This window comes from Eretmochelys imbricata, chromosome 3 (assembly GCF_965152235.1).
Source record: "Eretmochelys imbricata isolate rEreImb1 chromosome 3, rEreImb1.hap1, whole genome shotgun sequence".
Classification (NCBI taxonomy): domain Eukaryota; kingdom Metazoa; phylum Chordata; order Testudines; family Cheloniidae; genus Eretmochelys; species Eretmochelys imbricata.
In genome coordinates this window covers 176,845,685-176,870,460 of record NC_135574.1, presented here as the reverse complement: position 1 = coordinate 176,870,460, position 24,776 = coordinate 176,845,685, and the positions used below count along the sequence as shown (strand labels likewise).

At 43.0% G+C, this 24,776-nt stretch overlaps 1 protein-coding gene across 1 annotated transcript in view; it reads left to right on the top strand.

Moving 5' to 3' along the window:
- STPG4 (sperm-tail PG-rich repeat containing 4) overlaps positions 1-24,097 on the top strand; it is a 29,885-nt gene extending 5,788 nt beyond the window's left edge. The window contains exons 3-7 of the mRNA XM_077812197.1: positions 1,294-1,554; positions 2,996-3,060; positions 3,806-3,860; positions 22,539-22,643; positions 23,981-24,097. Of these exons, the coding sequence (XP_077668323.1) occupies positions 1,294-1,554; positions 2,996-3,060; positions 3,806-3,860; positions 22,539-22,643; positions 23,981-24,097 (603 nt within the window). The remainder of the gene's footprint in view (positions 1-1,293; positions 1,555-2,995; positions 3,061-3,805; positions 3,861-22,538; positions 22,644-23,980) is intronic.
- The last annotated feature ends 679 nt before the right edge of the window (positions 24,098-24,776 follow it).

Sequence of the window (24,776 nt, the reverse complement as noted above, 5' to 3'; positions counted from 1 at the left end):
CAGCTCTGGCCCCAGCTGCAGCTCCCCTCCCTGCTCTGCTCCAACCAGCTCCACCCCTTGTTCCGCTCCAGCCAACTCTGGCCCCAGCCACAGCTCCCCTCCACCACCCCAGCTCAGCTCCAGCCCCACCCACTGCTCTTCACTGCCCCCAGCCCAGCTCTGGCCCCAGCCTCAGCTCCACTCCACCTCCTACTCCATCCCCAGCCTAGCTCTGTTAATTTTTTTGTAGCATGAACTATGTTTAAAGATGGTTCTTTTTCTAAAGGTTCTAGTATACTGTATTTGCCCATCATAGGTAAGGTCTAAAATGACTTTGCTTTTTAAAGGCAGAATCCACACTACAAAAACAACTGATTTTGGAGCTGCCAGCTAGGGAGAAGCCTTCATAAACACAAGCCCTTTAAAATGTCTTTCTTAATTGACCCCCCAGCAAGGAACAACTTATTTTCCCATGTTAGCACTTCAGAAAATACAGAGAATATGTTGAGAAAGAAGCAGATTCGGGGCATCTGGGTAAATCCAAAATCCTCATCTTTCAGCCGCATCTGAGTAAGAAGAAACCTCTTGCAGTCTGGAATAGTCTCTGTGGCTGTGGAGTGCAAAATACTCAGAGAGCCTCTGTAGGCCAGCAGCCACAGGGGTAATTTGCAGCTGAAGAAAGCCCTAAGCAAATCAGCAGTTTCCACTGAGAAGCACATCTGACGCCATTAAATTTTATAGCAGGACTGACAGCAAAATGTTCTGTAGCCACAATATTTTTTGTATCTTTTTTTCCTCCTGTTTTTCTGTACCTAACACAAATTGGATGTTTTCACTGGTAGAAAGCGAAGATGAAAACAGTAATTCAAATGGTGTGTTCCAGTTCAGTTGTGGTTTGGTCCCTTGAAGTGAGGAAGCAGTCACTATCTTGTCAATCAAGTTGAAATGTAGAAATTTGTTGTTACAGCAATTTAAGTTGGAGGCTTGATTGCAGCTCTTGGGCATAGGTCTTTCTGAGCAAGAACAAGATGCTTCTTGTGGATAGCTTACATGTTAGAACATCATGCTGATAGTTCAATTGGCTGTTTTAATTATTTTCTTTAGAAAAAGAAATATTTGTCATTAACCATTTCACAGATGAAATGACCAGGATCCAATAACTTCTGAAATGTGAGCATATGTCAGGCCTTGAATGACTGGATTTAATTAAAATAAAGACAAATGCCAGTTCAAAATAGCATGTCAAATACACTTTTAGTAGAAATGCAGAACTGCACAAGAATCTCAGCCTAAATTATGTTTGTTTTTTACTAGCCAACACCTACGCCAGGTACTTATATAGTACGGGATTTTATTGAAGAAGCCCAGCTCAACCCAGTGAAAGCGACATATAATTTTAAAGGAGAAGGCAGAAAGAGATGTTCCATCTTCCAACCAACAGCTGATCTTACGCTACCAGATGTTTATACATACATTCCTCCTAGCTTTGTAGATTTGGCAGGAAAAAAGCCAGCTACATATTCATTTAAAAGCACACCAAGGAAAAGTCCCAACACCTTATGTTTTAAAGATAAGGTAAAAACAAAATAGTGGTCAGAGCTATCTCTAAATGAAAAAAGATAAGGGGGAGCTTAAGGTCACCTCTCCCAGCTTGCACACATTAACTACAATTTGCCCTGTCTAGAACTTTAAAATGTATTATTTTATATGGTTTTAGTGTCATATTTTAAAAATGTACCTTTGATCCCAGACTAGACAAGCCCTGAGTGCTATTATCACAGGCTAGGCTTTTTCAGACCCACCCACTGGTCCTCCCAGAGTATAAACAGTCACTGAGTGAGAAGAAACCTTTGGAGTCTAGTGCAGTCTGGAATAAGAACTTCCTTCTCTATGTCCAGCCTTCTCCCCCTCATTTTGCTCGGTATATAAAGCAGCTGATCCTGGTTGATTGATAGGCTCCAGCCACTTTGATCCTCTTAGCCTGTTCCTGTCAGATACCTTAATCCTGCAACAAATATAGGAAAGGGTTAGACTTTTTAGATGGCTCCCAGCCCCCCTCAAGATTCCAATGAGTGATATAGCTGTCACTGGGACTTTGGTCTCTCCTTTCTATATCAACCAGCTCTTTACCTAGGGCAGAAAGGAGGCCAAGAGGGGCTTCCCCTATAAAAGAGCTCTGCACCCCTCAAATGGTCCTCAGAAGATCCTGGCCACCATTTGCTCATGTATTATTCATGCCACCTGCAATCTCCAGGTTCAGTAAAGTCTGCAGAACTGCCATAGGGGAAGAAGGAACAGGGTTCATGTTCCTAAAATGGCTTATAATACAAACAAAACGTTACCTAGTCTAGTGGATGAGAACACTGAGTGTAGGCTCTCTTTCTTTCTCTTCCTCTGACCTCTGCAATTGTCTTCATCCTCTGTCTGAACCTCTCACTAATTGGCACGACATAGTAGTTTCAGTGGAGTGGGTAGAGAGAGTAAGAGTAAGTTGCATATGAACTTTGAGTCTTTCGGCTGGGGGCACCAACATAATGGGTTTGCTTAGACTAGCCGCTGTGGAGGTTTTGCAGCTGTGCACACCTGTATTCACGAATGCGTCTGTTCCCTCCACATCTGAAAATTTAACCACATAATTTAAATCTAGTTTTTCAGCATCCTACTCTAAAAAATGTTTATGTTTAAGTGGGTATAAATATTCTTCTGCTCTTCAGAGGGGTGTTGCAAGGCTTAATCAATCATAATGAGGTTTTAGCTCCTTCGATGAAAGGTTCTATATGCCATTGGCTTCATTGGGAGCTACAGCTGAGTAGGATCAGACCCTTAAAACATAGCAATACAAAATGATGGGCCTGGTATATGAGCCAAATTCTACCCTCAGATACATGCATATCTTTCCTGTTGATTTAAATGAGAGTTGTGTCTGCAACTGCAGATGTTAGTGAAGAAATCAGTAATATGAAGTCAAACCTTGATTACCTGTCACTGTCCTGTCTATACTACCCATTCCTTCCAGGATATTGACACTGCACCAGGACAGTATAATCTTTTCCCTGTTCCAGTGCCCAAGTTTGCATCCAAGTAAGTAAATCAATGTTCTTATCTTCTCATTTGCTTAGACTGTTTTATTTTCATGCATTTTTACCTGAATTTCAGAGCTACTGTGCACCTACAACTCCCATTTATGTCTTATCCAAAGCCCACTGAAATCTCCCATTAACTTCAATGAATCAGCCCCATAGTCAGTGTCCTGACTCCCATCTCTGTGATAGGGCCTTGATTCGACAAAGCATTTAAACACATGCTTAAGCCCATCCCCATGCAATAAGTATGTACTTGACTTTAAACACATGTTTCAGTTCTATAGACTTCAGGGTCTGAAGCATGTGCTTCAAGTGAAGCATGAGTTTATGTGCTTTGCGGGATCGGGGCCATAATACTCATTCCAGAGAGAGTTGTTCGTACTCAGCGCCTCTGAAAAACAGTCCTTTTCCATCTGCAGGTGCCTAAACATGAATTAAGATACCTACATCATTTGAGTTTGTAAATAGGGCTCTTTATAGATAGTAGCAGTAGTGAATTATCATTAATAAAAGTGGTTTAGCTATCTTTCTCTATATACCTAGGGAAAGATACAGTTAAGTCTCTTAGTTTCACAGTATATTTCACCAGTACAGAATGACTTCTGTTATATTGCCTATTGAGAAGAACGACAGATACATTTTCTTATACTGAAATAGAAGCAGGTGGAAACGGTTGGTGAAACTGTAAGTAGCAGTAAGAATGTGTCTCAAATGACCTTAATTGCTTCTTTTTCAAAACTCAGGCAATTTATGTTTCGCTCTGCAGTTCAAAGATTCCCAACAACTTACTTCACTCCTGTAAGTACTACGTAGACAAATATTCTCTGATGATGAAAAATGTGGGGGTGTCTAACGGGGAAAAAACACATCTTGTAGTTCCTTTTTATATTTAAGGGATGGTCTTTACTGCTTTATAGTATATTTAGTATTCTGAGTATGCTAAGGCTCTGATCTTGCAAACAGTTAAGCTCATGAGTAATATTAACATGAGCAGATTTTTTTTTTTTTTTTTTTTTTTACTACAATGAGACTATTCACATGAGAAAAGTGACCTATGTTCTTAAGTGTTTGCAAGACCAAGGCCAAAATGACTTTTGAAAATTATTAAAAACCTCAGCTTTGCTTTGGCAATTATTCAATCTCAAAAGCTATGCATAGTGGGTACACTATAAAACAACAGAGACTGTTGCTATTCAACATATCACTGGAAAAAAAAATAAAAGAGAGAGAAAATACTGTAAGGGCTTGAAAGCTTTGGACCACTTCTTTGCCAGGTATGTTCCGGAGATGTGGGTAAGATGAGTAATTGACTCGAGAAGTGAAAGTATGAATATTTCTTCAAGTAAATATTTCTTCAAGCTTGTGAAGAAAGGAAATGAGAGGTTGGACATGCATCATGCCAGTGTGAGAGGAGAATGATTAGCTAAAATTCCTCCCTTGCATTATACTGTAATAAAGCTTAAAATGCTTCCACCATTTGCAACATTTAGACCTGTTTTTAATCTCACCCGTTGTGTATCAGGGCAGAGCAGGGGTAAACCCCTTTAAGGCCCTGCCAAAATGCTGGCTGTAGCCTGCTCACTGGCCAGGAGAAGAGACACAGGTATTCAGCAGGGAGCCCAGCTGCAAGCCCTAATGAGGGCTGGCTCAGAGGAACATACTGAGTTAAGTACTGACAGCTGGGCTGAGGCACGAGAGGGCTATAAAAGCCTTGGGCAAACCTCAGTGGGGATGCTGGCCTGGGAAGAGACAGGGGGATGGTATTGCTGTCTCCTTACCAAAGAAGGAAGCCTCAAAAGCCAGGAGACCCTGGGGAGGGTCTATGGGGCACTAGCTGTTGGGGAATCTTGGAACCGCATGAGCACTGTAAATAAAGACACTGGGTGATCCAGCAAAAGAAGGCATGGAAGGTTCTTTATGATACCAGCCTAGACACAGGGTGCAGGCTCAAGAGGGAAGAAGCCCGTGGTGACCCTGTGACAATCTCCAATGATTTCCATTGCATTATTCCTGATTTATACTTAGGGAGACAGGAATCAGGCCCATGATAATTCCACTACCTCATTATTTCACTTAAAATGTACCATATGTTGTTTATTAAATTGTCAACTACTCTAATCAGACATAGAATAAAAGTACTCATGTGCAATTCTGACATCATTCTGAATCAGCAGGGGATCACACCCCCATGAATTCTGGGCCTGAGCCAGCGAATCCTCCACACGCAGAACTCCAGTAAAGAAAAAGCTAGCTTGATGCACTTCTAGTGGTGATTACCCAAAGCTTAGTCAGTTCTGGACCTCGCCTGCCGTTGTGTAGTAAACAAGCTGTATACACTCATATACTACACCCTTTCTCTCACACACAGTATTTTTTAAAAAGATGTTTTGGTTTTGTTTGTGTTTTCTTCCCTCCAGGAATACTCTGGGCACTTTTCTGTCGCCCAACTTATGCCCTGACCTTGCAGACACTTACACATGATTAATTTTAAGCTTGTGAATCATCCCATTGATGTCAATGGGTCGACTCATGAGTGTAAAGTTAAGCATTTTGCAGGAGTGGAACCTTAGAGATAACTGCTCTTCTTGATGAACTGTCTGGATAAGATTCCTTTCAGAGCCCATAGTACAGCTCCCAAGTGGGTGAGAGGGGACTCTTTGGTAGGACACAAGACCCTGGGCTCAGTGCCCAACCATGTCCTTTGCTATCCCAGGAGTAAGGGACTAAACTTGAGCTTTGAAGTTTCATATTTTATTACTAAATGCTTACTCAGTGGTCTTATTAATTTTGTTATAGCTGATAATTATGAGGCATCCCATAGTTCCAGTGATACCATTGTCCATTCAAGCTTCCTTTTGTGCAGTTTGTTACAATGCCACTAAACCTGGTGTTGTAATTGTGGGATGCCTATTCTCGATTCTCTGTTATTAAGTGAACACAGAGTCATCATCTGTCCTATTTTTTACCTAAAGGTGATTCACAGAGTAGAATGTACTGTACTACAAAAGAAGGGGAAGAGAGTAGTTCTATAGTACATGGTTGGAGACAGCGGTGACAACTCACTGCTGTGACTCATGCATGGATTACACAGGCAGTCCAAAAATGGGCCTTGAATTCAGTTAGCGACAAACATCTGGAATCTATAAAAAGAGACCCTTCAGTCTAACAGCGAGAAACTCAGATGTGCAGCTTGAGACAAGGGAAGGTAATAACTCACAGTGGGATGAGATGTCAAAACTCATTGGACACCTGCTTATGATCACTTCCTTAACAGGTAGTTCCTACAGAGAATGTTCACTCAAACTGAAAACCGATGCAAGTGATTTAAAAACTGATACAATACCACAAGAGATAATTTAGACTATATGTATTACAGGCTTGATTGTGGTCTAGCTGCTCCTCACAAGACCACATACATGAGGGCGAGGGAGTAAGGAGCCATTTCTCCACCACTTTGTATGATTCATGTAAGGATGGCAAAAGTACAGCCTCAGTGGTCTGGGGAGTGCACTGCCATGTATTCCTCTGAGATCCCCTTGGCAGAAAAGGGGAAAGAGTAGGCAGAGCTGTGACAGATTATTCTTCCCCAAGTACAACAGAGGAGGGAAAAATACACCGCGCATAGCATTCAGTTTATGTAATTTGAAACATGGAAGGTGGAGTATGAAGGGATGTTTGATAGGATCATAGAAGATTAGGGTTGGAAGAGACCTCAGGAGGTCATCTAGTCCAACCCCTCTGATGCTGAGTGTTGCCTGGTTCATTCCAAAGGCAAAACATTTACTCTTTGGAAGTATTTTTGTGAGTCCCATGGATTCATCATCTCTGGCCATGGTGTTTTTTGGCAGTATCTAACGTGAGGTAAGCTTCATCAGAGGCAGGGAACTCAACCCCAACCCGTCTCATCAGTTATTAACACACGGCTCCTGGGAGCCCTGAGAAAGACCTTCAGAAACTACTTTGGTAAAATATATTATCAAGGAATTCCTCTGGAAATGCAATTTATTTTAGCTGACTCGCTTATTAAGAGCCAGTATCAGCAGTGATAATGCTCTTGTACTATTTGCTTTTTCCCCCTTCAGGAATTTATGCTTAAATCTGTCACTCTTGCTGTGTTTTTCTCAGAAGATGCACCCTTTTTCTTTGGGCTTAAATATAACTATCTATAGAAGATCAGAATGTACAGATGTCAGGAATTTCAGATTACTAATGGGGACTAGAAGAGGATTTTGACTCATGAAACAATCTATTTGTGTTACTCATCAATCGGTTCTAGAAGGAACATCATCCTTTAAAAAATAAAACTCCCAGCAAATGCTGAGCAACTGTATGTGAATGTACAGCAAAGGATTGTGTTTAATGTAAATTATCAAGAGATATTCTTCCACTGTCAAATAGATGTTAACCTTTTATTTGAAAATCCTCTAGGATCTCATTAACTTCTCCATGCCAGGTGGCCCTTTGTGATAAAAGAGCCTTTCTTTGTAAGCAGCATCTCCTTAAATGAGTTATTGATACAGCTGCCATACAGTATTTTGCAACAAATGAGCTTTAACATCCTTTAAAATTCTGCCTCCAGCTTCAGAATTGCAGTCAAAACCCGTATGCTTTGCTGATAGATTAGATCTGTTTGGCCGCTGCTTGGGAGATGGTTGTGTCAATCTTCCTGTTTATTTATCAGGTGGTTGTTCTGTGTCAGAAATGTTCTCATTTAACCTCAGACTAACACAGTTGGAGCAATAATATTAATCTCAATAAGGTGTTTAATCATATACCCTATGTAATCTCATAAGCAATTGCTGCCCTTCTTAATCTTACCCTAGCATAAAATACAGTAGTGCACTATTAATATTGCAGTGCTGTTATGTATGATGCTAGCTTTTCAATTTCATAAATACATATCAGCATCCTGTGAAAGGCTTAAAATGTGGTTATGGTCAGGAAAAGGATTTTGTAAAAACCATGTGTCCATGTTCCATATTAACTCTTAATTATAAACCTAGCAGTATATGCAGAATGAAGTCCTGCTTTCCAGTTGGTTGATTTAACTGTTAGGAAAAAAGCCAGTACTGTTAACAGTCGCACATTCATAGCTATCTGCCGTTCAGTTGCTTAGCATATAAAATAGTAATTGGTTTTTATTTGGTATTCCAGCTTTTATATATTTAATGTTTTTAATGGTAATGACTCTAGTAGTTAATTGCTGGCTGGATTAAAGGCTGTGACTTTCACCTGGGGTTCTCGGCTCCTCCAGATAGTCAATACTTGCCAGAAGATGACTTTTGTGATCAAACATTATTACTTAATCAATAACTCTTGAGTCACATTTGCTCATCTTACAAAACAGGAGCCTGGTCCTTCATTAAACACTGCTTACATTAAAAGCACTAACAAAACTTCCATTTACTTCAGTGGATTGGGCCTCAACATGTTTTTTCCAGCTGCCAGCACTACAGACCTAACCTGGTGTCTGAAACTAGCCTATAGTCCCAGTGCAGTCAAGGGAGATCCCTAAGCAGATCCTGCATGTCTCCCTCACTCCAGCAGCCCCCAAATGAGATCCCTTGCATTTAGTAATCTCTTCCCTTCCAGTTAGTCCAAAAGCAGTTACCTAACTTATGAGGTCTTTGCCTTGAGCACTCCAGTCCACTTCAGTATCATTTCGGTGCCTGTTTCCTTGGTGTTCTGGCACTTCAGTGCCTGCTCCAGCCCTTCTGCACATTAGCACTTGCCCCAGCCTCTTCAGCGCTTGTCTCAATATACTTCGCCTTCTTAGCAGATGCACATGGCTCTCTTCCCTCAGCACCTCAGATTGCTCTTTTCCCAATACAGAAGTGCCTGTGTTTAGCAGGCCACTTGGCACTTCACTGCCTGCTCCATAATTCTCAGTACTGGAAGACCTGGCTATTCTTCTTGGTGCTAGTATTAGTGAGTATTCCCCCCTTCCCAATGGCCTTTTCTTTAAAGGGAGAAAGGAAGAGTGCTGAGTGGCTCAAAACCATTCCAGATTGGTGGCCCTGCTCATGGCTTCATTGTCTTAGGAGTTGACCATGACATGCCTGCGAGCATACATAGAGATGTCACCATGAGTGTGGAAGAACCACGGTGAGCCCCTCCAAATAATTAATCATTTTGAATTGCCTCATCATCCTGAAAAAGTCATCTCTCAACACAGGAAGTGACTGGGATATTAGAGGGTATTATATACACTAGCAGAGGATGGCATGTGTCAGCCACAGACCTTAGGGGTCAAAATGCTTGAAGAGTTGAAGAATTCCTGATCATTTCACTTGAAGTAGCAAAGATCCAGGAGTGAGAATCCTGAAGAATGATATCATCGGAAAAGCAGAACAACAGGCAAGTATTTTTCTCTTTTACACTTTGAAATGAAAGGGCATTAATTCTCCTTTTGTTGATAGCCTTGTAGCCCTAAGTCAGCATCAGCTTGGTTTATCTACTGCTTGTGTCAATTATTATGTAAGTCAGATCTGCCAAAGTACCAGTCTAACTTGCACAGCTGACTCTTCAGAATGCTTTTCCTTCAGAAGCTGTTTTGTCATCTGCCACTTCTGTCCTACTTTTACCCTTATCATTTACCCCTTTCTCCCTCTTCCATATCTACTGACCATAGTTTTATATGTTGACTGCCACTCATATTAGACCCAAGTTTACCTGTTTCAGACAAACCTTGTTTATTGCTGTAAATTATCAACAGGAGAAATATTATATCATGAAACTGAAGTTAAGGAAAATAGTGCATCTATTTAAGAAATGAAACCCGCCTAATTTCAAGCTGTCTTATCCTGTTATTTTTTGTCTCTCTAGTTTGAGTCTTTGTCATTTATTTTAAAGGCCAGTTTCCCAGGTATGGTCTTTGATATATGGGAGTTTCAGCCTATAATAATATACCACGAGTATTTGATTGTGCAGTAAGACATCCAGATTTGGGTAAGACTGCAAAGGCATATTGCAAATATTTTCTGTGTATCTCTCATGCCATTTTAGATTTAAATGGAGCTTATGTCCTTCATGAAATTGGCTTTAAATCATTTACATTCTGTCACTGGGCATTTTCTCAATAGCTATTCTTTCCTCTAGTTAATTTCTTGTCAAATGTCAAAATGTGATGGCCAAGTAAAATGTCCTGTGATCTGAACAATACCTTACCTTCACAAACCTTTCCCATTGACAAACTAAATCAACTGCCGCATGAAATGGTACAAATGCATTAAAAAGCATCATTTTATGCTTGATGGAACATGACAGAAGCTAAAATAGGAACAGGAGGAAAATAAACAAAGACATTAAGCTACCTAATGGATATAAATAGATTTGGTTGGATTTACAAATTTTAGATACTTTTGTTTGAAGTGTGGCATATCAGAACCACCTATGCCAGATAGTCATTTAAAATTGACTGGTATAAGTTATTTTAATGGTATGAAACATTGTGACATCCATTTCAGTTGTTCATAAAAGGCTTGTTTTCATTTCAAGATCGGGCTGATATCTTGAAATTTCTCCGGGGCAGGCAAAGCTGTCATAATTGATCAATGTTACTCAGATTTGATGTGGCTAAAAAAATATTTTGTCTGGAACAGAATCTAAGAAATTAGAATGGTTTGTACAAAATCTAGGCTAGAACTTGTGTCTCAGTGAGAATGAAATGAATATTAGAAAAAATATTTTAAAGAAAATAATATAAAATAACAAAATTACATATCTACGAGCTACTTTAATGGCAGTGTTTTTTCTCTCCCTAAAGTTGCTGTCTATTTTCCTAAGCCTTAAAATTAGCTTCCAAATATAACTTTCTAGTTAAAGAGTCTGATCTTGGTTTTTTTGCTTGACTGGAGTGGAAATTTTGGCTGTGCAAAAGTTGTAGGTTTGGGCAAAGTTGTGGGGAGAGGAAGAGAGAAAATGACTCTAGGGGGAAGTTCACTCCAGTGCTGATGTCCTGCAAAAAAGCCATCTGCATCATTTAAATCCATATTATGGGCCTGATTGTCCTCTTACACCACTGTAAATCAGAAGTAACTTCTGTGAAGTTACACCAGTGTAAAACTGATGTGAGGTCAGCATCAGGCCCTTAATGGGAAGTTTACAAGGTGCATAGGACCAGAATTTGGTAAACACCCTACAATACTTCAGCTCCACAATATGGATCTAGATTTAGTGTACGGGAGGTGGTTTGTTACATTGCCTTTATTTTCATGATTGAGGAGGGAGAAGCAAGATAAGCCCATTTTTATAAATTAATATTTCATTTGTGCATTGCAACTGGTTGAAAAGCTATAAAACAAATGAGCCAAAAAATTCTAGACCCTTATATTATGAGCCAGTTGCTAATCTGGTGTGAATCAATGTAGTTCCATTGACTTTGGTGGAAATATGCCAATCTACAGCAGCTGAGGATCTGGCTCAATTGTTTATTTATGAAAATAAAAACAGAGTAACATGAGAAATAAGCACATGCAAAGAATAATTAAAAGACCAAGAAAGAGTTCAGCAATTGTAAGAAAACATAACCTTCCAGCATAAAATATCAAGCACCATATATTATAGGTGGGCTGGTAGCATTATAAGACCCTGTTTTCACTTGCTCATAACTTTGCCAAAATTTAACCTGGGTGCTTGGTGCCTGCTTGTGATGAATTTTTTGGAAAAAAGTCAGGCATTTCCAATAATGAGGCTTGGGAAAAATTCATTGTTTTAATTTATGTTAAAATTGCTGGTGTCCTTTTTTTTCTGAGAAATTTTAGCAACACCATGCTTGGGAGCTGGAACTTGAAATTTGGCAGGCAGTGGCCGTTGCATCAGGAACATGCCTTTTGCCATGCCTGTGAAAATCCCCGCACATTTGGCCAAGTTATAGGCTTTTGAAAAAATTTTGTTTGTGTAACGCTGACAGACCCCGGTCATCGGTGGGTAGGATTGAACCGGGGACCTTTGGAGCTTAGTGCATGAGCTAAAAGCCAACTGGCTGTTTAGAGAGATAAAATGAGTCTGCTGTAAGTGGTCTCAGTGCCACTAGATGGGACAGAACTCCACACCCAGAATGTGTGTGGGTTACATACTTTCCCTAGGTGAGGAAGCAGGTCCTGAGCTTCAGAGTCTTCCCAGTTGAAATCCTGGACCAGCCCCAACTTGTAACATTGTCAGGGGCCGGTCGTCAGTGGACGGGATCGAACCTGGGACCTCTGGCACTTAAAGCATGAGCCTCTATCGCATGAGCTAAAAGCCAACTGGCTGTTAGCTAAGCCTGTAGAGCAGACTCATTTATCTCTCTCTAAGTGGTCTCGGTGGGACAGAACATCACACCCAGAAGGTGTGTGGGTTACATTTGCCCATGCTCAGTCGAGACTTACTACAGCTTCGCAGCTAAAATCTCTGAAGACTTTGTCTACGCTGGGTATGGGCCAGCCGAGAGTTGAGCAGATTTTCCCTGAAATTGTAGCTCTGAACTGCTGTGGTTTTTGGCACCAGAACAAAGAACTCTATATGTCCCCTCTGCTGGGCCCAGGCATTGTGGAGAAAGAATCTGTCTGATTCAAATGCAGAGGGGACAAGAGCTAGACCAGAGGGGTGGGAGATGGTGGTAGTAAGTTTGGACAAAGAGCAAGTTGGGGACTGGAGGCCTGTGTGGGGGAGAAGAAAACTGAGATTGGGAGTTGGGATGGGCGAGATACTGGGCCTAGGAGCTATAGAGGAAAATGCGGACTGGCAGCTAGTGGGTGGAGGGAGACTGAATTAGATAAGGAGCTAGGTGGGGAAGACTGGGATTTGGTGGGCAAGGAGACTTGGAACTAATAGGATGTGGGAGGAGGAACTGAGGCAGAGGGGAGGCTGATCTGATGAAGATGAAGGAGGAAAACTGGCATTGGCTGAGGAAGGAGACTGGAAACCACTGGGATGGGGAGAATCAGGTGGAAGGCTAGGGAGACACATGTGATGAGAATGAAGGAGGAAAACTGTGACTGGCTGGGCAAAGAGACTGGGACAGGGAGCCAGGCATGGGGGAAATTTGGACAAAGAGCCAGGGATGAGGGAGACTGAGATTAGATAAAGAGATTGGGACTGAGAGCAAGGCGGCAATGTGGGGGGTGGGTGGGTGGGTGGGTGGGAGACAGATTGGATGAGGAACCAAAAGGGCTGAGGGGGGGATTGGGGATGGCTGGGCCACTCTGTCCCCAATCTGTAAAATAAGCTAATAATAACCCCTCATCCAGGGCGTCCCTAGGGGGTGCGGGGCCCGGAACATAGGCGCCAAATTTATAATCTGCCGGGGGGTACTCCGCCCTTTTCCCCCCAAGGCCCTGCCCCCTCCCTGCCTCTTCGCCGCCCAGTTCTGCCTCCTCCCCCGAGTGCACTGCGCCCTCACTTCTCTCCCATTGCCCCCAGCACCTCCTGATGCCTCAAAACATCTGATCCGTGGCAGGTCATAGGTGGTGTTGCTGGGAGGGGAAGGTTCTGGTAGGGGGCTTCCAGTGGCTGCCAGTCACCTCCTCATCTAAGTTCCCTGTAAACTGCGCAGCCATGCAGCAGCCTATTTAGCACCATGCAGGCACTTGGGGAACCTGCCCAGGGACCAGCCGGGGGAGGGTTGCCCCTCCCCCAGCCCTCACCTAGCCTGGTCTCCAACCTGCCATGGCTGTGGCACCCCTCTCCCAGCCCCAACTCTGCTGCGGCCGTGGCGCCTGGACCTGCTGGGCTGGTGCAGCCGGAGTGGCCCAGCCCCAGGCGCGGCCGGGATGGCCCTCCCCAGCCCTCCCCCAGCCCACTTGCTGCTGCGGAGAGAGGGAGAGCTGGGGGGAGTCCTCTGTCCCCGCTATAACCCTGGAGCACCCTCCTGCACCCCAAACCTTCATCCCTGGCCACACCCCAGAGCCCGCACCCCAGCTGGAGCCCTCACTCCCTGCACCCAACCCTCTGCTCCAGACCTGAGCCCCTCCTCCCTGGCCCCACCCCAGAGCCCCTGCACCCCATCCCTCTGCCCCAGCCCTGAGCCCCCTCCCACACTCTGAACCCCCCAGCCCCATTAATTTTGTTATGTGCATCAATGTGAAGGTGATGTCACATATCACCTCCATATTGGTGCACATAACAAAATTCATTCCACACATGGGTGGGAAAAATTAGAGGGAACACTGCTCCTCACCACCCACCACACGCCCACCGCTCTCCTCCTCACCCCCGACCCACCTGCCACTCACCTCCCCATTCCCCTCCTCACCCGGCTCACCTGCCCACCTCCTGCCTCACATGCCCTCCCACCTCCTCACGATTTTATTGATGCGTGGGATCCCCCCCCCCATGTGCGGGGCCCAGGGCGGTCACCCCGATTTGCTGTACCCAAGGGATGGCTCTACCCTCATCTCAGAAGAGTACTGCAAAAATAAATTTATTAATGGTTGTGAAGCACTCAGATACAATAGTGATGAGTGCCATAGAAAAGCCCAGGAGGAAATTAATCGTTTTCTCTTCAGAGCAGGATTTGAATAGCATGCAGCAGATAAGGCCAGGGACCACCCATTGAATGAGAAGAAAAGGAAATACTGAATAGCTGCTCATTCAGTGAGCACCATCCATCCTGTGCACAAAATGATGCAGAGGTCCTGTGGAAGAAAATAATATGTGATCGCATAGTTACACCATATCATAGTACATCCTGCGCTAGGGGGCCAAATTAAGCTTGCATTGGCAATGTTAATTCTGGCATTTCCTAACTTTTGAGTACTTGACTTTGCCACCTTAATAATGTTCTTTTATTATAGTTTTGTGCGTGTGTGTAACTAAATGTAAGTAATCAAAGGCCTGGTCTACACTGGGGTGGGAGGGATCGATTTAAGATACATCTACTTCAGCTACGCTATTCTCATAGCTGAAGTTGTGTATCTTAGAATCACTTACTTCGCGTCCTCGCAGCACGGGATCGATGGCCGCCCTTCCCCCATCGACTCCACTTCCACCTCTTGCCGTGTTGGAGTTCCAGAGTCGACAGCAGAGCGATCGGGGATCGATTTATCGCGGCTACTGTAGATGCGATAAATCGATCCCCGATAGATCGATCACTACCTGCCGATCTGGTGGGTAGTGTAAACGTGGCCAAAGATAGTGAAAGGGACATTAAGCCAGATCCTGGTATAACTCCACTGACTTCATTGGAGCTGCATGAGTTTTACCAGCTGAGGACTGGCTACGTTGTCTGGTAACAAAGGCCCCAACATTAGTCTCTTTTTGGGTTCTTTTATTTTAACAATTTTACAAAACATTTCTATCCATACTATGTTTACATGAACATGTAGGGCCTGATTCACCGCTATACTGCTCTAACTGTATGGTGGTATAACTATTGATTTCCATGGTGTTTTAGCAGAATAAAATTAGAGAACTCAGTGGTGGATAAGGCCCTCTTTTTTTAAAATTTATCAAAATAGTTTTTGTTTGGATATAAACATTTCCTTTGTTTTCCATAGTTCTGCTGTCCAGCCATATGTCTGTCAATGACATTTAGGAGCCTGACCTGCTTAGGTGCTTTTATAAATCCCATTAGTGGTCTATCTACTTTTGTAAATCTGGCCCTTCAGCAAAGGTTATCTTGTGGCTCTACTTGAACATACCATTGAAATAGTATCAAAATTCAGGTGATGGAGCAGTGAGCAATTAATTAGTTCTTGTTGTGAACTGGGATGATTTAGTTGGGGTTGGTCCTGCTTTGAGCAGGGGATTGGACTAGATGACCTCCTGAGGTCTCTTTCAATCCTAATCTTCTATGATTCTATGAACTTCAACCTCACATGATGATCCCATTAGTTTCATACAGTAGTTTTGAAGAGTTTAACAAGAACTGGAACATAAATTACACCACAACTTTGTGGCACTTTCATCATGCCTAGCTATTACAAGCAGTCTGAATGCAGCCTACAAGATGAAATATTTTAGAATTGCTTGATAGTGATGCACTGGGAGTTAAAGTAGTACTCGGCTTCTTGTTTTCATTACAACATTCATTTAATGTTTAGTAAAATATTTGCTGTGACTTAGACATTACATTTACTTTAACTGATGCAGATGATCATCTATGGTCAGCTGTGATTGCAATTCTATTCCAATGCATTTACTTATCTGCATGAAGAAATGTTCCATGACTCAGTACTATATACTAACAACCAGATTTTTAAAGATCTATAGATGCCTAGTGAGATTTCAAAGGCATCTAAATGCCTTTAAGAATCTGGCCCTAAGGGCCTGATTCTGCAGCTTTTATTCATATGAGTAGTTCCTTCCTCATGCATTGGCTTATGTGTACTTGTATGTGTAAAATCTGGGTGATTCTCCAATATACAAATGTTGATGGCTTGTAATATAAGAGCATGGTTTGAAGAGCTCATTAAAATTAGGGAGTCATCAGAACTGAGAAACAATCTTCTCCTTTCACTTCTAACAATAGTAGTTTGGCATTTACATTATAAAATATTTTTCCTTTGGTTCATTCACATTCTAGTAGTTGCACTGGGGAGGTTTTGAATCTACAGGTACGTTCCAGGCATATTGGAAAGCCAAAGTACTAAAACTTAATACATTAAGCTGAAAACCCTTTTAATCAACATCTATGCTTGGTCTTCAGCGCGTGATTGGTGCCATATTACTTACAGTTTCAAAGAGCTATTAAACATTGTCAAAATATTTTGAGCTAACTATTCAAGCTATGCATTTTAAGGGTTTATCTAGCCCCAAACTACATTTGCTGTTGATGGCCAACAGAAAGTCCATGAGTCACTCAAGGCACGTAACCACTGTGGCTACTGCTGTCCTCTAATTTAAGTGAGAAATAATTGCATTTTTTTTTACAGTAGTGTAGCTGTGAGGGATTTGACATTGGGTGAATCCTGACTTCACTGAAGTCAATGGCAGAACTCCCATAGTTTTTAATGGAATCAAAATTTCACTCACAGTCTAACTCTGCCCAGCTGGGCTCAGTGGAATCATGTTGGCTTGTGAGAATCATGGGACACCGAGGATCCCCAATGCTCGATGATGAGGGAAGTTGGGGGGGTCCTTTTCAGGCTGGTTGACAGCAGTGACTCAAATATGGGTAAGGTACGTTTATTTATCTTTGATTCTCAGGTGTTTGCATTGCTCTATGTTGTCTTATGCACTCTTTTTATATACTTAAGGCCAAATTCTGCTCTCAGGTAAAGTAAATAGGTCTATTTATGCTGTGGCTCCTATGCTGTGGAGATGCCTTCTGCAAGCAGCTGAGCTTCCTCAGCTCTCAGATAGTGCTTAGCCCTGCATTCCACTCACTTCCATGGATTTACACTAGGGATGGACTTGGCCCAATGTTGGACTCTCTGTAGCCTAAACACATGCATTTTTAAGTGCCTGGAAACAAAAATCTGCATCTGTTATCACAACATAAGCTACCAAAACCACAGGAGAACAAGTTGTTACAACCCTGGACGGGCTCCATCTGGTGGGCACTCACCAGGCTGCTGTAGTGGACTTAGGCTTGTGTCCCATGTGCTCTTTGCTTGCTCGGGCTGGGCAGAGTTTAGGCAGTGTCTCTCTGGTGCTGGACCTTTAATCACATGCTCCAGGTGCAGACCCCATGTCTGATACCCCTCTTGCTAGTGCGACCCAACAGTCCAAATGCTAGGGCCCAGAAACTAGTTCCAGCTCTCCCAAAGCAGCTGTTGAGTCCGTCAAAGCTGCAGAACCACTGGTTTACTTCTTCCCCCTACAAGGGCTATGTGACAGTGAAGTCAAGTAACAGATTATGGAAAAAAAATAATTTACACACATGCTCTTATACATATCTTTTGTACTGCCTATCTTCAGGAAAAAGAAGATCTGCATGCATATTCCTGCCTCAGTTTCCTCACGAACCTAAGAGCTGCAGGCCATCCTGGATTATTCTGCCTCTGGTCATAGAATCATAAAAGATTAGGGTTGGAAGAGACCTCAGGAGGACCAACACCAACTAAATCATCCCAGCCAGGGTTTTGTCAAGCTGGGCCTTAAAAACCTCTAAGGATGGTTAAAAAAACCTCCACCATCTTCCTAGGTAACCCATTCCAGTGCTTCACCACCCTCCTAGTGAAACAGTATTTCCTAATATCCAGATGAGACCTCCCCCACTGCAACTTGAGACCATTGCTCCTTGTTCTGTCATCTGCCACCACTGAGAACAGCCTAGCTCAATCCTCTTTGGAACCCACCTTCAGGTAGTTGAAGGCTGCTGTCAAATCCTCCGTCACTCTTCTCTTCTGAAGACTAAATAACCCCAGTTCCGTCAGCCGCTCCTCGTAAGTCATGTGACTCAGTCCCCTAATCATTTTCGTTGCCCTCCGCTGGACTCTCTCCAATTTCTCCACATCCCTTCTGTAGTGGGGGGACCAGAACTGGATGCAATACTCCAGGTGTGGCTTCACCAGTGCCGAATAGAGGGGAATAATCACTTCCCTCAATCTGCTGGCAATGCTCCTACTAATACAGCCCAATATGCTGTTGGCCTGCTTGGCAACAAGGGCACACTGCTGACTTGTATCCAGCTTCTCATCCAATGTAATCCCCAGGTCCTTTTCTGCAGAACTGCTGCTTAGCCAGTTGATTCCCAGCCTGTAGCAGTGCATGGGATTCTTCCGTCCCAGGTGCAGGACTCTGCACTTGTCCTTGTTGAAGTTCATCAGATTTCTTTTAGCCCAATCCTCCAATTTGTCTAGGTCACTTTGGACCCTATCCCTATGCTCCAGCATATTTACCTCCCCTCCCCAAAAGCTTACTATCATCTGCGTACTTGCTGAGGGTGCAATTCATCCCATCATCCAGATCATTAATAAAGATGTTGAACAAAACCAGCCCTAGGACCGAACCCTGGGGCACTCTGCTTGTTACCGGCTGCCAGTTAGACATTAAGCCATTGATTACTACCCATTGAGCCTGACAATCTAGCCAGCTTTCTATCCACCTTATAGTCCATTCATCCACCCATACTTCTTTAACTTGCTGGCAAGAATACTATGGGAGACCATATCAAAAGCTTTGTGAGAGTCAAGATATATCACATCCACCGCTTTCCCCATATCACAGAACCAGTTATCTCATCATAGAAAGCTATCAGGTTGGTCAGGCATGACTTGCCCTTGGTGAATCCATATTGACTGTTCCTGATCACCTTCCTCTCCTCCAAGTGCTTCAAAATGGATTCCTTGAGGACCTGCTCCGTGATTTTGCCGGGGACTGAGATGAGGCTGACCGGTCTATAGTTCCCCTGGTTCTCTTTTTTCCCTTTTTTTAAATATGGGCACTATATTTGCCTTTTTCCAATCGTCCGGAACCTCCCCAGATTACCATGAATTTTCAAAGATTATGGCCAGTGGCTGTGCAATCACATCAGCCAACTCCTTCAGCACCCTTGGATGCACTAGATCTGGACCCATGGACTTGTGCATGTCCAGCTTTTCTAAATAGTTCTTAACCTATTCTTTCACCACTGAGGGCTGCTCACCTCCTCCCCGTAATGGTCTGCCCCGTGCAGCAGTCTGGGAGCTGACCTTGTCTGTGAAGACCGAGGCAAAAAAAGCATTGAGTACTTCAGCTTTTTCCACATCATCTGTCAGTAGGTTGCCTCCCCCATTCAGTAAGGGTCCCACACTTTCCCTGACCACCTTCTTGTTGCTAACCTACCGTTAGAAACCCTTCTTATTACCCTTCACATCCCTTGCTAGCTTCAACTCCAATTGTGCTTTGGTCTTCCTGATTACACTCCTGCATGCTCTAGCAATATTTTTATACTCCTCCCTAGTCATCTGTCCAAATTTCCAGTTCTTGTAAGCTTCCTTTTTGAGTTTTAAGCTCACCAAAGATTTCACTGTCCATCTATCCCAGTATTCTGTCTTCTAACAGTGGCCAATGCCAGGTGCCCCAGAGGGAATGAACAGAACAGGTAATCATCGAGTTATCCATCACCTGTTGCCCATTCCCAGCTTCTGGCAAAGAGAGGCTAGGGACACCATCCCTGCCCATCCTGACTAATAGCCATTGATTGACCTATCCGCCATGAAATTATCTAGTTCTTTTTTTGAACCCTGTTATGGTCTTGGCCTTCACAACATCTTCTGGCAAGGAGTTCCACAGGTTAACTGTGCGTTGTGTGGAAAAAATACTTCCTTTTGTTTGTTTTAAAGCTGCTGCCTATTAATTTCATTTGGTGATGCCTAGTTCTTGTGTTATGAGAAGGAGTAAATAACACTTCCTTATTTACTTTCTCCACACCCGTCATGATTTTATACACCTCTATCATATCATCCCCAAATAGTTTCTTTTGCAATCTGAAAAGTCCCAGTCTTCTTAATCTCTCCTCATATGGCAGCCATTCCATATCCCTAATAATTTTTTTTGCCCTTTTCTGAATCTTTTCCAATATTTTTTTTGAGATGAAGCAACCACATCTGCATACAGTGTTCAAGGTGTGGGCGCACCATGGATTTATATAGTGGCAACACAATATTTTCTGTTTTATTATTTATCCCTTTCTGAATGAGTCCCAACATTCTGTTGGCATTTTGAACTGCCGCTGCACATTGAGTGGATGTTTTCAGAGAACTATCCACAATGACTCAAAGATCTTTCTTGAGGGCTAACAGCTAATTTAGACCTCATCATTTTATATGTATAGTTGGGATTATGTTTTCCAATGTGCATTACTTTGCATTTATCAACATTATCATCTGTCATTTTGTTGCTCAGTTACCCAGTTGTTGCTCCCCCTTTTCTTTGCTGGAGCGAGTCCTTTTTATAAAATTGCAGTCCTCTTTGTCAAGCGACCACTTTGAGCTGCTTCAGGTTCCTCCTCAGCTGATCTGTTGCTTGGTTGCAAGCCCACCTGGAAGCACAGTTTCCCCTATGTAGCGGACAGTTTGCTGTCTTAGAGATTTTCCATTTGAATGGAAGACCATCCAATTTAATGACTTTTGATCCCTTTCCACTGTTAGCTCTCTGCTGGGCACAGGACTTTCTCCTGGCACCTCCTCAAGATGGCAGTTAACAGACAAGAGTGAAGATATACTGCTGTTTGAAGTCAAAATGTCATTCACAAAACAAAATATAGTTTGTAGGGCCCAAAGCCCCAAAAGGACTTAGGCATTGCAATGCTCAATGTCACAGCACCTAACTTTTAGTAACCTAGAAAAATCATCGGAACAACACTGATCCACAAAGCTGAGTTAGGCACTGGCTCCTATACAATGAATGGGGAGAGAGAATGTGATCCACAAAAGCCAGCATGCTAGGTGGGGAGCTGCCTAAGATAGCCAATAGGAGATGCTGACAAAAAGGGAGCTGCTAAGCTCCACCATTCTCAGGGAGACAGTCACCTACTCTGCTTAGCAGTCCATGAATGGCAACATGCCACCTGGAGTCAGGCAGCTTTGGCACCTAAGGTGTTGCTTGGAGGTATAAGTTAGGCACGTGCCTGGTCCACACAAAACAGCCAAAGGTGGAGGTGCCCACCTTATAACTTTTAGTCTAGTGGTTAGAGCATTCACCTGGGATGTAGGAGAGCCAGGTTCAATTCTCCCTCTTCCCAAAGGGGCAGAAAGGATTTGAACAAAGGCTACCCACCACCTCTCAGGAGGGTGTTCTAACCACTGAGCTATGGGATACTCTCAGGCTCTCCTCTTGAAGCTGTTTCATTGTGGAGAAACAATGAAAGAGGCTGGAGCAGGGGGGTCTCCCACCTCCTAGGTGGCTGCCCTAACTACTGGATTACAGAAGTCTTTTAGGGTAGATTGTGCCTGTCCCTGGCACAAGGAACCTAGAAGGTATTAGGACCCACAGGCAGTTACAGTCCTCTTGCTCGTGTCCCCTGGACTGCTTGACCTCCCCATGTGATGAAGGGATATGATGCAGCACTCACTACCATGCCCACTCTCCTTTAGATAGGTTTATTCATCCAAATGTAAGCCCATAACTAATAGACAGTTCCTCAGCTCACCCTGTGTCCTACAGTCTCACAGCCTCCCCTTCCAGGGGCCAGCCAGCTGCCTTCTCAGGGCCAGTTTTCATTCAGGCAGCCCTACCCCTCTTCTAGAACACCAGCCCCAGGGTCACCTCCCTGAGCACCTAGCCCTTGTTCCAGGGATCCACCACCAGCCTGCTCCAATCATTCCTCCTCTGCCTGCCCTCTGACAGGCCTTGATAGTTCCAGGTGTAGCCCTGCCCTCTTTGATTGGCTTATCTGAGCTCAGCTGCTCTGACATAGGAACTGCGGCTGGAGGATGAAAGGCTATGGCAGAAATGGTACATATGTGCACTAGTGTGGGTTCTGTGTAGTATAATACCATTCATTATTATAATCAGATAAAATATGTAAACAGAATATTTCACCTTAATTTGACACCAGAAGAAAAGCTATGAACTGTTCCAGCTTGTGGGAATACACCTTTAAGAAATCCACTTTTGGTTGTGTTGTAGAAAGAAGGGCCAGGGCCAGGTGAATATGAAATGAAAGGAAAACCACTTCACCCTGTATCTTCGTGTTTCCAGTCCAAAGTGCCTAGGTTGCAGCCAGTCCGTTCAGTAAGTAGTCTGAAATATGAACCAATCTATAGGGTATGTCAACTGCTTGAATGTAATCATGCAAAGTCAGTGTTTAAAGCAACAGTTACAAAGTATCACTCTGAGAGAGATTAGAAAGGTAGGACTTTGGACTAAAGAAAGAACACACTTAAATGTTAGCTACAAAAAACTTTAGAAACTAGTGTGAGCTATGGAATATTTCCCCTTTTCAGCCATTGGGGTAAATCCAGCCTATCTTGGTAGCCACCCAAAGTCATCCTAGTTCTCTGCCAGCTATTGGGTGGCCTTTATGGAATAGGTTTGTTGTGTGTGTTTGGTTTATAAACTTTTCTTGGGGGGTGAGGCGGGAGACAGAGACAACCTTTGGAGAAAGAAACTAAATTACATTTGTTGTGTGAGAATACAAGAGGCTGAGGAAAGTGTAGCCTGATGGAGAGGTGCAAAGTGATCGCACACTTGAGGAGTCATAGACCACCCATCGTGGTCTTCTAAAACATTAAGAATGTGAAAGGGAATTATGGGGTTTCTGAGTAGGAATAAGCTTTGGGAATAGAGCTTGTTCCCTCTCACAATCTCATTTTCTTTGGTAGAGCCATGTCACATGTTAATAGCATTGGCTTATGTTTTCAATAAAGCATATGCAGCATTCTATAAAACACTTAACTATGACCAGGCAGCTGCTGTGATGTGACTGCTCCTTATTGCATTGATCGGAATCATCTCATTGTTACTTTGTTCTCCCCTGCCAGACTGCCATATCCACCTCTTGTTTTTCATCTTGAACTTTGGCACTGATTCTGCACATGCTTATGCAAATATGTAACTTTAAGCACAAGAGCAGATACACTGAAATCAGTTGGATTACACACATGCATAAATATTTAAACTATAGGGGTCTCTTTGTAAGCTCTTTTGAGTCCATCTCTTTATTATTGGAGGCAGCAGGACCTAGAAGATAAATTACTGAACTGGGACTTGGGCGATCTTGTTTCTATTCCCAGCTTTGACACTGACCTGCTGGGTAACAATGGGCAAATCATGTCATTGCCCTGGGACTTGGTTTCCGTATCTGTAAAATGGGGATCATGATACCTACCCCATCTGCAAAGTGTTTTGACAAATACAGCTGAAGAGTGCTAAGTGAGAGCTAGGTGTTATTATCTGTGTTTGCTCAATGAGGCCTGATCCCTATTTGTGGCCTTAGGCACTAGTGCAATATAAATATTATAAGTAGTAATAATGATGCATATTTTCCTTTTGCAATGCTACTAATGGGGTATATTGTTCTTTATTCCACACACATCTCCCTCATTTTACTTGTTTCTTTCATTTTTTAGAAAATACCAGGTCCAGGAGCTTATGAGCCCACAAGGCAGTTTCCAAAGCAACCACGAACTATTGCGAGCCTGGGTCACGAGCACAGCATCTTCTTTAGCAACACATTTGGGTTTTAGAATAAACTTTCAAAGTACCTGCTTTTAAAAGAAGCCACATCCTCTCCCTCCGCCCTTAGAAACCCAGCCTTCACCCCTATGTATTTGCCCATGATGCTCTTACCATTAGAAACTCAGCATTTGCCAACAGTTAACACAGTGGGAACTGAGATAGAGCAGGAAATAAATGTGCTAAGTATAGAAAAAGTGGGGGAGCCATTGGCAAATGTTGCTTCTTCAGTGGCAACCACAGTATGTGCTGTGATGTTTCATGTTTGTAAGGTGTTATATGCATATTTAAGTATTAGGCATGGAGCATTGGAGGGCAAAGAGAGCAGGAGGTAACTGGACCAGAGGTAGATGGAGGATTTGAGAAGGAAGTTGGAAGTAATGGAGAGAATGAAAGGAGAGACAAAGGAGTTAGAGGAGAAAGAGATCGTGGGGAAGGAGAGGAAAAAAGTATTTAATAATGAGGGAAAAGTTTAAAGAGACTCAAAGAAAACCAGCAATAAAAACAAATAACAGAAAAATAAGGTGCTAAATAGAAAGGGAGAATCAGAAAACATTAAAAAATATATCTTGGATAAATGAAAGAAGGAAAAAATGGAAACACACTTTCTGGCCCCACTTCAGCAAGGTACTTAATTATGTGAATTATTTAGGGCATTGACTTCAGTGGAACCAAAAGAGGCTCAAAGTT